This window comes from Buteo buteo, chromosome 18 (assembly GCF_964188355.1).
Source record: "Buteo buteo chromosome 18, bButBut1.hap1.1, whole genome shotgun sequence".
NCBI classification, from domain to species: Eukaryota; Metazoa; Chordata; class Aves; order Accipitriformes; family Accipitridae; genus Buteo; species Buteo buteo.
The window spans coordinates 25,482,755-25,496,297 of NC_134188.1; the positions used below are offsets into that span (position 1 = coordinate 25,482,755).

General features: G+C 39.9%; 1 protein-coding gene across 1 annotated transcript in view; it reads left to right on the plus strand.

Moving 5' to 3' along the window:
- The window catches only part of TENM4 (teneurin transmembrane protein 4), a 598,102-nt gene that overhangs the window by 379,191 nt on the left and 205,368 nt on the right, over positions 1–13,543 (plus strand). The window contains exons 7-9 of the mRNA XM_075050174.1: positions 1,189–1,441; positions 6,674–6,772; positions 8,859–9,094. Coding sequence (XP_074906275.1) covers positions 1,189–1,441; positions 6,674–6,772; positions 8,859–9,094 — 588 coding nt within the window. The remainder of the gene's footprint in view (positions 1–1,188; positions 1,442–6,673; positions 6,773–8,858; positions 9,095–13,543) is intronic.

The window sequence follows — 13,543 nt, forward strand, 5'->3', positions numbered from 1 at the left end:
TCCCTGTTCCTTTCCTGAATCCAAGTCCCAATCCAGATTTCAAAAGAGTCATTAAATGTCATGGTAATTTTTGATACCATTCATTGTAATTTAGGACTCTGTACAATTCATTCATTTCTAAGCTCTCTAATTAGAGAATACATGAGTGTTAGTTTTTCACGACACAGAAGTCTGTCTGGTAAGTATTAGATTGATACCATATGCATTTTTTTTCAGATAAGGCATCAGATAAGTGTTATGCATTAATGACTTAAAAGCATGAACCTCTTAAAATCAGAGGAATAAGTTTCCTGTATCCCATATGCAGTATGCTGAACTGTCAGTCTCCCTTCAGTTCCATCAAATACTTTAGTTTTTCTTCATTTCCAGAAAACATGTGAAAAAAATCCTTGATACTTAATTAAAAAAATAAAACCCCCAATATAATCAGTACTAGGTTGGTCTTTCTTAAATGTTCGCCTGTTTGCCTTCCTCAATCTACCTCCCTCAGACTCTTGGCTAACAAATACTTTGAGTTTTACTCTAAGTAGCCATATCACTGATCTTTACATCTTTCTTCACCATATGTTGTTTCATTTTCCTGACACCACAGTTTTTATGCCACATGCATTTTTTACTCAGGTTGAGTACATTTCTAACAATACAAACTATGGGATTTTGTTAAATTGTGTAACCCTGACACATTTTTATGGCTTTCCCTAAATTCAGTCTATGATTAAATGTATTCTCGGTCTTCTTGTTGACTTAACTATTGAAAGTTCTCTGGCAAAACAGGCAGAACAAACTTCACTGGGAGCTGTATATCCATCATAAAATTGCTCTAAAGTGTTATCTATACAGCCTGGTTGTATTTGTCATGGTTTATCACAAATTAGTGTCACAGATAGATTGCAGTTTGCAACCTGCAGTTGTTCATCGGAGTTAACTTGGCTGTCAGGACAGCCTTTTTGCAGTGGTTTAAGCTTTCATAACTTTTGTGCATGAAACTGAACGATTTTTCTAGCTGGCTGGGGGATCAATGCATGTGTCATTAGAGCATACGGAACAAGGCTATGTTACTCTTTTGAGTTTGATTTAGGATACGTGGCATGACAGCCTTCATACTTTTTAGAAGTGTCTGCACATAAATGAGTGCAGTATGGAGCAACTCAAATCATGAACCTTAAAAATATTTTACCTGTGTTTTAGATCATCCTCCAAATCTTCAAAATCATTCAAGACTTAGAACTCCACCACCTCCAATATCACATGCTCACACCCCAAATCAACATCACGCAGCCTCTATCAATTCCCTAAACAGAGGGAACTTCACTCCACGCAGCAACCCCAGCCCGGCTCCTACGGACCACTCTCTTTCTGGAGAACAACCAGCCAGCACACAAGAGCCAGCCCATGCTCAGGACAACTGGTTACTTAACAGTAACATCCCACTGGAGACTAGGTAGGTCATTTTCTTTAGTACTTTACAATGTTCTGACTGTGTGTGCTAAGGTTCTTATGGAAAATACACACATCTGTATAGCTAGCCGTTCAGTTTGTGAACTGGTGTTTGGCTTAAGTATTTTGAATTGTATTTATTATTCCTTGTGTCTTTTCTATTTCGACTATGAGAAGAGGAAATTGCTCTTCTTTCATAAACTAAAAATATTGTCTTTAACAGCTGCTCTTAAGGTTATTTTCCTCATTTAAAATTGGAATCAGGATTATAAATTAAAATGTTCTTGGTTTTCTTTCTTTTATTTTCCTTTAATGTCTTTTCTTCCTATGTGGTAGGATAAATCAATATCCTGTTTAAGAAACTGAAATCAGTCAATATATTGAAAAGATTTAGCCTTCTATCTGTGCCTTGTCAACCAGATACTTTTGTAGTACATCATTCAGGAAAGGTTGATCTTGTTTTACCTAATGAGGAGAGGTCAGCTGCATCATTTTATTATCCTACAACATTGCTCCAGCAAGCATGAAACACTGGATAGTAGGGCATCAGTCAATTAATGATGTTTCCATTTAGCATTTAAATTCTTTTCCACCTATGCAACACACAACGAGTATGACCAGGGTGCATCGAGTTGTTCTAGTTCATAGCTTTGTTTAGGTTCTATGCAGGTTCTGGAAAAGGGAGTTGTCATACTCCCTCAGCCCCAGTCCTCCCATCTGATGGTGAGCGCATCTACTTCTTGCTGTCCACTTGAAACTCAGTTTTTGCATTCTCTGGAGGTTTTGCTTCACCATTTCCTTTGCTACTGAGAAGCCAATGGAGGTGCTGGAGTCGTTAGCCCCCATACATGGTATCTTTTTCAGTTTGGAGAGAAGTCTTCCAGACCTAACATGGTTTACTTAGCTGCCTTTTTTCTCTCGTTTGTCTTACCTTCTCAAACCAACAAGAAAGATTTTAGACAGCAAAAAACATACTAACAGAAAACTGAGCCAGGGGCCAAATTTGTCGCATCACTGCCTTTGGGAATCTCACTGAGATCAGTGGTAGCTGTGTCTGTATCCTGGGACAAAATGTACCCAGTCTTGCCAGCTTCTGCTAAGAAAATAGTTTTTAAAAATGAACACTTCTGTTGATGTTTTTGAGAATGAGCTATGTCTGCTGGCCCTCTGAAACTTCCAAAACAGACCTCAATCTAACATTTTATGTCGCTTAAGGATAATTAATTTCTATGCGACTGCTTGATTAAAAAGACTCAACTAAGAAGCCGGATCCAAAAGATTAAGACAAAATTATGAGCAAGTACTGCAAGTGTGATTTGGCAACAATTTCAGTAATTATATTGTGTTACTGATTCTTGAGCATATATACCCAAGCAGTGACTTTTATGTGTTCTTCCTTTTGGGGGGAAAAAAAACCCAGTAAAAAATACTTAGGCCCCACCCTGCAGCCCATTTGTGAATAATCCCCTATAATTCCGGAGGAAGCCCTGTGCCTTTTTCTAAACCAGGTTGTGAATTCTTGGGAGAAGAGATAATATACTGTTTTAATAGTGCCAAGACATCCTCACATCTGAATGGGGTCTCTCAGAACCCACCCCCTTAAAATTGAGAAGGAATGTCCTTGCTGCTGGATCAATGGAGGAATGTCAGAGATAAAAGCTCTTTGCTGAAACATCCTGCCCCCATTTGTCCAATTCTAGTGGCAATCAGAGAGGGACAACCCTACCACATCTTAATAAATGCAGGAGTTCATAGACAGAACAATTATCTGGCTAGTCCTGGACTGTTCCTGTTAAATTGTAAATGAGCACATCCTTAAAGGCTGTCCTCATTTCTTCTCCATGATACCATTGTGGATGAAAATTTTTCAAGATCTGAAGCAGACTGTTCTTTCTGCAAGTTGGGTTGGTCACATTATTGTGTTAACTGGACTAAATGTTGGAGGTCTACCTGCATGAAGAGATCCTTCTGCATCATTTGATGATTTCACTTGCATCGCAAATCAGTCACATTTGTAACTGATCCTTAATTTAACCATTTTATTAATTAGGTAGAAAACAGGTCATTTCAAGACTGGTGTTGTGGCTTTTCACACACTGGTTGGAATGGCATAATTTTTCCCAGTGTCCCTTCAGACAATGAACACGCTGGAAAAGAATGTGTAATTTTATGCCAAACAGCAAATAAGTACATTTACAGAGCACAACTGACAGGCTTTTATTTCTTCACTAAACAACATTAAGAAAATAAAATGTGTTATAAGGGTGTCATAATGCAAAGAGGCTGTGCTGCATAGACGACTAGTAAATCTGTGACAAATCTCCACTCTAAAAGTCTGATCTTCCAACATGCAGAGGTCTTCCACTTCCTTTGGTGGGAATTCTGTAGACAAAAAAGACCAGGCTTCAGAGGTGTTTAGCAAACTTGGATGCCCAATTCCACCTCTTCCATGAAGTCGACCTTCCCCACTGCAAAGACTTTTAGAACCAAAAAAAGACCTCCACCTAAGAGAATAAAATGTCCAATATGTAAAAAAATAAATCCTGGCCAAGAGACATTAATCCAGGAATTAAGGCCTTTGAAGTATAGCAATAGGAGATTATAGTAATCTCATGTCAAAAATGGAATTGTATTTCTGTTGAATATCCGTTTTTTTAAAATCCCATATTAGTCAACAGAGAGAAAACACGAAGAAAAAGCTACGTCTTTTAAACGGGGATTGTCACAGGCTGTGAAAGGTGCCGACAGTTACAGATTTTAAGCACCCCAGAGTTTGAAGAGGCTTGATTTTGACTGCCATGGACTCCAGGCAGTATTCAGAACTGGCAATTTAGGATGGTTTGTCGCTGCCTGGAAATTTCCATACTGTAATGCAAAGGCAAGCAGAGATGTGTAGCACAAGTATGCAACAGACACGATAAGCATATCCTATATCTGAGAACTTTATATGTTGCAAGAGGAAGAGCCCCTCCTCTTCTCTCCCTCCTTTTCATTAGTTTCCCTTTACTCCCTTTTCTCTGTTTCTCCTTTTTCCTCTTTCTTTTCCTGTCTGCTCCCTTTTTTGTTGCTTTAAAAGCAATATATTATCAAGGTTGTGATGAGAAGATCTTTGCTCAGCAGTCACTCCTGACAGGTAAGTCAGTTCCCCCCATATTTATTCCTCACTCTTCCTTCTTCTGTGGCCTCTTTTCTGTTCCTTTATGTTTGACCTTGCGGGAGCAAATAAATGCCAACTAGATGGATGTTTAGTTGACAAACCAACAGCTTTCAGGAGACTTCCATTCCCAGGGAATTTCATGTGCTAATCATGTAAGGTCAGATTCTGCCACCACGCCTCGTAATGAGAAGGGAGAGTGTTTTGTAACTAGACAGCTATTCACAGGTAATCTCCAAGGGAGCAGACTCCGTCCAGCCTTCAGTGAGGAGGACAGTCATGCATTAGTCACCTCGGTGACCCAGCGACCTCTCTGTTGCAAATACATACATTATAAGATTATATAACCCTCCCCTCTTCTGTTTTATTGACAATCCACAACTGAAATTCATGGAACCAATTTGACATGGATTTTAACTACTGATGAACTTTTATTGATTGGTGTGTTGCTAGGTGCCTTCCCTCTTACCCATTAAACGCTCAGTGCATGCACATACGTTGCTTCTTTTTGCATTGAATTCAACATCCAACCTTTCCTGCATTCCCAGGGAATGTGAGGAAGCCGCAAACACTTGGGGATGTATTGATGCCTCAAGTGCTATGGCACACAGCTCATGCATGTCGATCCACTTTACTCCAAAGCTGTGAATAGGAGTCGCTTTACTTTCATTCAGATCAAGGAGTAGATCTGTTTTGTCAAAGCAGCCCTGAGGCCTCCCAAAGCAGTGAGTTGAGCTAAACAAGTGCTGGCATTAGCAGCAGCAAGAGGAGGAAGTAGGAATGAAAATTAAAGTTGAGGACATTTTAGAAGAGACAGTATCAAGGTTTGTGTAATGTGACAGGGCTAGTTTCTCTTGGTATAGCATGTTACCTGAATCCAGTTTCTTTGACCAAGGAGTTCTTGTTTGAGTTCACATCATGTCACTTATATCCTGTAAGCACTTAATCCTGCATAAGTGATAAAGTGTCACAACGCTGTTATGTTCCTTTGCCACTTTCGGCTAGGGAATTTATTCATGTTCAGGCTTAGATTCAGTTTTGATGCTGAAAACAGACATGGGCAAAATCAGGACTGTTTTTTGTTTTAAAAAAGATGGGAAGAATGTTCTTTTGCCAGGTCTTGAGAAACAAGCCTGCAGGTGAGAAAGACATAGTCTGTTCCCAGCTGTGCCTCTGACTTAATTCTTTATGTTCCTGCTATTCTTCTCAAAAAGTACAAAACAGTCTAGCATATATAGGTCAAAATGTAACTCATCAAAGTACATCCCAGAGAGGCCAGATATTGCAGAATGCCACTATTGTGTGCAAAGTCAAAACCAGGCTTGTCCACGTGCAGGCCCTAAGTATCTTGCCTATTGCCTGTATTATCCAGATTACAGCCAGTACTCTGGTATTGGAATTTGGGTTACAGCGTAACCTTTTTCCAGCATCTATCTCCTTATCACTGAGAGACTTTTTAAAAAAATATTTATATTGAGCAAAACTTGCATTTTGAAACTTCTAAATAGCAAGTTATTGTTCCACAGAGGAAAACAAATTAATCAAATTGGTAACTAAAAAGTTCTCAAATGCAAAACTGAAATTTAAGCAAAGAAGTGGCAGATCTTCACTGGAAATCTATGAGGACGTTAGATGGAAGTGCACTACCAAGTTGTTGGCCACAGTGGGATATAGATACTGTGGTGTGACTTTTCAGAGTAACAATAACACAGATGCAGGAGTATAGCAAGGTTACAGCTGTGCTGGACTGAAATCTAGTCTTTTGAATCCAGCAGTTCAGAAGGTTTCATGTGTCACTGGCAATATATAATGTGAAGTGAACAAAGACCTCAACTTTTTTTTTATACATGCACATGGGCGTGTGTGCTTATATGTGTGTATATGCATATATATAGTGTATATAGAGAGAAGTGAACATTCTTGAAAGCTATATATGTATATGTGTAGCATCTTATACATATAAATATATGGTCCATCATTCTAATTCCATGCACAACTGCACTATAACCATTGTGGTTTATAAGATCACACTTCATATATGCATGACTCACTGGCTTCATTCATGTTTCCATATGTATGTAGAAACATAGCAAAGCAGACATTCCTAGAGACATTGCAGGACAACCTCATTGAGATGGACATTCTCACCTCCTCCCGACATGACGGTGCTTACAATGATGGGTATGTGACACTTACCTGGTCTTCCTGTTTACTGTACAGTCATTATGATCCTTGCATGAAAGCATTTGGTCATATCAATGATGTTTAAGGGCAACACCATTGTTGGCCTCTTCCAAGAAGGCTTTAAAAAAATGAGGTTCTGGGGCTTGGAGCACTGTGTCCTGTACATATTAATGGCAGATTCATTAATATGCTAATGAGCCACAGCATGCCATTTGCTTTTTTTCCCTTGTTGTTTTGAAAGTCATTTCATTAGTAAGAAGTACCTACAGCAATTTCGAGTTCCATGTAAACTAAGATCAATTTAATTTTCATAAAAATCTTAAACCATTATTGTGTTGGCAGCCTGGTACCTCATTGTTAAACTGGTATTTTCCACATGCCTTATTTTACAAGTATCTGCTAGTGGTGTATGTAAGCCAAGCCTTTGATTTTGACTTAACCACCCATTCTGGCATCTTCACCTAACTTTTGATCACTTAACTTTTAAGTTATAAGCAGCTTTTAACTTGACACTTAGTGCCAAAACTGTTGACCTCATGTTGGCAGTTTCTAATTTGGTAGCTATCATTAACTGACGATCTAACTGGTGTACCTGAACACTGTGGGTACCTCTTTGCTCAGAACAGATACCTCTGTGTCTAAATAAGTACTTTCCAAAACACGGGATAGTATCTGACTCTTTGTAAAAATGAATGTTTTGATGTAGAGCATTAGTAGAAGTAATGAATCTTTCTCTAATGCTCAGCAGTCATGCTTAGAGTACCATAAAACCATGGCTGTAATACTACAAACACCTATTCTGGAGAATTATGTGTTACTATATACTGCATGAATCAGTGACTTTTCTGCATGGTGATGTTTCTGCCTGTGACATTTCCCCCTGTGACTGCACAAGTGACTTCAAGGGGAAAAGAGTCATGTCTTCATCTGGTATAATCCACTGGCTTGACTGACTCCTGTGGATCCATGCTGATTGCATTTATGCTGGCTGCAAATCCAGCCCCATAAACCATGGCAGAACGTGCAAACTGCACTGAGGCTGTTTCTCAGTCCTCACAAACTGTTTTGTTGTTTTACATCAGCATGGTGATAGACGAGTCAGATCTGTTTCCTAAGTTTCATTCCCGGAATTTGAATGCCTTGTACTTCATGATGTCCCACCAAAATTAGGTTTTTCATTTAGGATTCCCATGGAGAGAACTCCCATTGGGACGTTTCATTTCAGGAACTCATGGACTGCAGTGGGTTCTTTTTGTGCTGACTTTCATGAGTCTCACAGAAGGTCCTCACAGGCTGGCTCTCAGGCTGCGTTTGTAGTAATGGGCAAAATACGGTGCCTCCCAATGTGTCACTGGGCAGGAAACACTGTTGCCTTTGACAGTAATTCGCACTTTTTAAAGGTAGGCATCAAACTGAGGTGCTCTGGACTGCTTTCTGGAAGCAGGTGCCTCTCCTCGCTGGCAATACACAGGACACGAATTCTGGGCTTTGTTGCTTTTAGCCATACCATTGTCCGATGCTTAAATTTGCCAGGCGGGGACAGTGTGAATATTCCCCTCTGTGACAATTTGGGTGCTATGGAATGGCTTAAGCTCTCTTTCCCCATCTCCATTCACCGATGCCATACAAAAAAAGCTCTCATGCAGTGATCAATGAATTGGTAAACGCCCTCCCCTCTTTAATCTGACCTACGCTCCTCTTCAGTCTCCGTAGGGCATTTCTGTGGGAGCGTGAGCAGGCCTCCAGTGCTGCCCGTGCCACCAGTCTGTCGTAGCTGTGCTTGGGGTATTCATCTCACTCTAACGCCAGCTCTTCCACAGAGGGGACTCCTGCCCTTGAAGAGTTCTCTGTGGCATTGTTGGCATTGTGATTTTTTGTTTTCTTTTGTTTTGTTTTCCTTTACTCTGTGTGACTTGCCTTTGGTTTTTATTCTTCTCTTTTGTGCATGCCATCCATGTCCGTAGCCAGCATTGCGTGGAGCTGCTTTCTTTTTCCCGGCAGCAGTCGCCATCCTCCCACCCCAGGTCTCCCTCGGCTTCGATTTGTGTGAGGAGTCACTTGCTGTTGGTCTTTCTTCCCTCAGGCACTTCCTCTTCAAACCTGGAGGCACTTCTCCCCTTTTTTGTACAACGTCGCCGGGATATCCCTTGACGTCCAGCACTGTGTACTCACCTCCCCCTAGGCCCCTTCCCAGAAGTACCTTCTCTAGGCCTGCCTTTAACCTGAAGAAACCCTATAAGTACTGTAACTGGAAATGCGCTGCCCTGAGTGCCATTGTCATCTCAGTCACGCTGGTGATCCTGCTGGCGTATTTCATAGGTAAGCTTATTTCTGGTTTTTTTCCTGCTTTTCTTTCATTTCTGTACAAACCCACCCATAATGCTAACATTTGGGAAGCAGAGGGTCAAGATTGTGGTACAAAGTGACAGGGAAATAAGGGCTCTGTTGACTTAATCGTGGTTGCAGTGCTATGGTAGGGAGCCTAACACATGTCTTAGAGACAGAAGAGCTTAGTGAAACATGAGTCATACGTTGTGCTCCCTCCGCGGCACGGACTGTTTACATTCTGCAAAGGAAAGTGTACCTGGAGTGAGACAAACCCACCAGGCTTTCTCAAAGCAGCCCATTAAAACAGGCAGGAGGTCCATGTTCCAGTCACAGTGACATCCAGGTCTGTGGGAGTTCTCTGCCATTGACTTTGATGGAACAGGGTCAGAACCAAGATCCTCATATGTAAAAATGCAGTTTTATTATATCTTTTGGTGGCCCATCCTAGCCATTTAACCAACTATATCGAAGTTCACAGGGTGACTGGGAGGATGGAGAAGGACTGAGTTTAGATTGTGGTCCAACAGGGCCTTTTTTGAGTAGGGAGAGTTGGGGAAATTTGCTACTTGGGTGGAGAAGCGGTGGATTTTTCTTGAGCTGTGCCTGATCTGAATTTCTTTGTTTTATAAAGGTTGTCAGCGTTCATTGCAAAAAAGCTTTCTCAGTGTTTGTTGCAAAAGTAATTGAACTGTTAGAAGTGAAAATTGTATTTTTCAGTCTGTAAAGTTGGGGTGTTACCATAGCTTTTTCTTCAGTTAGATTTGATATTTGTGTTATAAATGTCTTAAAAAGGTATGTTGCTAGACTTCTATTTTAAACTCTCAGTGGTGCAAACTCCCATTGTCAGAGACTTACAGATGTGATCATGGGTAAAAAAGCCCATTTCTCATGGCACAAATGAGTCTTTTTGATTTCACTGTGACTTCCTGTACACTAATGATCTATAAAAGGTTGTGGTTAGAATTACAAATCTTAGCCTGGATCGAAAGATTTTTGCTTTCATTTCACATGAGTATAATTAGCACTACCACAAAGGATTGCTTTTACTGTGTTCCTTTTATGTACACTTCTTTAATGACTGATACTTTTCCACTTCTGCCTTGCATCATACTCTGGTCACTTTTATGTCTCCTGTAAGAGGAGCAGAAATGATTAATTAACCAACATTAAATCAGCAGCAGTTTGATGAAATATGCAGTCAATTTTCATCATTTGCTATATATATTTGGACTCGCCTTTCTCATTTGTCTGGTATTCTCCTTATGCCCTGAACATGGTTCCTTTGGCCATTATCTCAGTGTGTCAGAGGAGTATCGTTATAACTCAGAATAGCAGTGCCTGTTAATTCTGATGGAAGAGGTGTGTGCCATTAGATAGATTGAGAAGAGTTTCGTTTGCCACTCAGTATTCTCCAACTCAAAAACCTTTTTCAGAGTTCTGAAAAGATCAGGCTCCTGTTTAAAATCACAGTTAATGTGGTTAAAAGGTAGGTCCATTGAGTGCTCTCCCATCCTTTTTTCTCCATTCAGATGAATTCTGTGGCATTTGCCAGGCTCCACGGATGGCTGGCAAGGTGCCAGAAATGCTGATCAGGTTGAACTGCTGTAATTATGGGTCATAATTACTAATTTCTAAAGGAACTATCAATTATTAAAAATCAAATTCGATGGTTCAGTTCAGCATAAACATATTTAGCAAAGATTGTCTCTACCAGACCCAGTGTTCTAATCAACAAGCATAAAGGCAGATATTTAATTAGATTTTGATGAAAAATTGTGTTTAATTTCAAGTATAATCAATTATTAATTACTGTAATGAGTGACTCTGGCGGGGTTTACTAATTAACTCATTTAAAAATTATGAATAACCTTTTCATTTGTAATTATTTTCTACATCCTGTCAAGTTGCAGACGAGAATTGTATCACCTAACCCAAAAAGAAAAAAAATGAATCAGGGAGTCAAAATGTTTGTACTTTTACTAAGTTAAGCTGCGACATTTTGCATTCTGATAAAAACTACGCAGTTCTTAACAGGAACTTGTTCATCCTTTTAAATAACCTGGTCTGTTTGCAAAACAAATTAGTTTTTCCTCCATTTTTTGTGTCCCTGTCCCCCCCCCCCATATTTGCCTAGTTGCATTAGCTTACAGATACCTTTCCTCATTTAAGCTGTATCTTGCTCTTTTCGATGCCATGGGAACTATTTGAGTGGTAAGGTATAACTTAATCATGAGTAAGAAGGTCTCATCTATATAACAGCTCATGAGTGTTGGGAACTTGGCTACTTTCCATCTGCTCTTGTTAGTTAAAACAACCATAGAAATTATCTTTTTAATGACCATTTTCATCCTCCAAAGCAAACTGAGGTCATTGGAAAGACTCCCATTTATGTGAATGGACTTTGGATCAGGTCCCATGGCAGTGGCTTGGCATTTACTCTATTTTTTTGTACACTGACTGGTTGATGGAAATACTTCAGAGTAGTGTCTAGGGCTTCAGGATACTCTTCACAGCATCACGCACATCACAGTCCTCCGTTTAAATATTGAAAACTACCCATCACAGGCCTTAGCTACCTGTACAAGTGTGTGGAGCTAGAGACATCAGGAGATACACGAGGGACTCTGGTATTGGCAATACTTTCTCTGTGACAGATGCTCAGACACAACTGTGATGGGCGACCATCTGAGGCAGGCAGAGCTGCGTGGAAACAACAAGGCACTGGATCATTTCTGAAGTTCTTTGCTGAAGCCATTTCATTTTTGAAATTCATCTGAAGCACTTGCTAAATCATTTGTTTAAGGCTAAAAGGCAGAGTTTCCATTATTTTATGAAAGTTTTTATGGTATTTAATAGTCTGAGGTTCATTTATCTTGCTGGGCTTTTTCAAAGAAGAGGAGAGGAGGCATAAATAGAAGTCTGTGGAAGTTGAATGGCTGGTATCATGTGTCAACACTGCGATCAAGCTGAAGGTTTTACAGGGCTGAGTCACTGGTCTGGAGAGATAATGACAAACAAAATATAACAGGGTGTATTAAACACCAGAAGCTGGTTTTCATCTGAATTAACCAGCTTTTGATTGACTTGTTGCCACCTTTTCAAATATTCAGAGACACACACTAAGGCAGTGGCAACAATACACATCAAAGTTTTGCACACACACAGCTTATGCAAATCTTGTGAGCTCCGCAGAAGCTTGTCTCGTGGGGTGAGAACGCCAAAGAGAAAAGCAGTGGCAGATCGGGGCTGTAACATTAAAATGGCAGGAATGGAACTGCTGGAACCACTGACATGAAAGGCCTCTTTAAGCAGCTTGTAACTGACCTGCAAATTTGCTCTTCCAGGAGGTCATGAAGAGACACTACTTTAAAATTAAATTCGCCATTTTAGGACTGTCCATTCAATTGACAGCTAAACAAGGAAAATTTTTATAGCTTTTGCTGGGATGTGATGGGGTCTGTATGCCATGGAGCCCTGCCTTGGAGGGCTAATTTATAGTGAGATTCTTATGGCAGAGATAATACCACGAGGTATGTTCCTATACAAATACTTTGCCAGCAGAGTTTCTGTACCTGGTAGATGCCAGACCTGCTAGCACAGCACTGTAAAGGATCTCTTACATTGCTGTACTGCTTGGGAGGAAGATGTCTGAGTTTAGAAACAGAAAAGACCTGTTTGATTGTCCAGATCTCCATGCCCAGCAGCTGTTTGGCTAGATCCGTGGAACAGTTTCTAAATGAATTAGTGATGGAGAATAGTTTCTTTCTTCTGAAACAGAAGGTATTATCCTCTGGCTGATGTAGATTCCAGACTAGATGGAAGTACAATTTGATGTAGTTAAGCACTTGCAATTTTCCTATACTTAAGCATGTGCTGCGGTTGCATTGCATGAACAGCAAGAAAGATGGGCATTTGATTTAGATTAAAGTTAGGGCTGGAAAACATATTATGAAGCCAAAACAGTCATTCATTTGATTGGAGTCAGAGCTCTCTCTACTTTTCAGCTCTGTGTTCGTTTGAACTCCGTACAGATGCAGCTTCACTTAAAGAACAGTGTTGCTTGCTACAGGCAAAATGCTTTGACAGTAAAACTGTACTAGGACTATGATGTGTTTATAAAGTGTCTTTCTTTTTATTGTCTAAAAATCACCCTGAAAGCTAACTTTGTCTCAGTTTGTCCATGATTCTTTGATGCTGTGTAATAAACCCAATTTAAAGCAGCTCTCCAAAGCTCTTAGCTATCTAACTAGTTAGCTATGGATGTATAGTATACCAATTACCACGGTGTTTACATGCCACTTGAGATCAATAGGAAAACTTACTAATGCTTAATTATTAAACTTGAGCGATATATCTTAATCCTACATTTATACCTTGATATTAAGGTTTTTATTCAAGTTAAATTATAAACCAATTCATTACCCTGCCAACAAGCTTCTT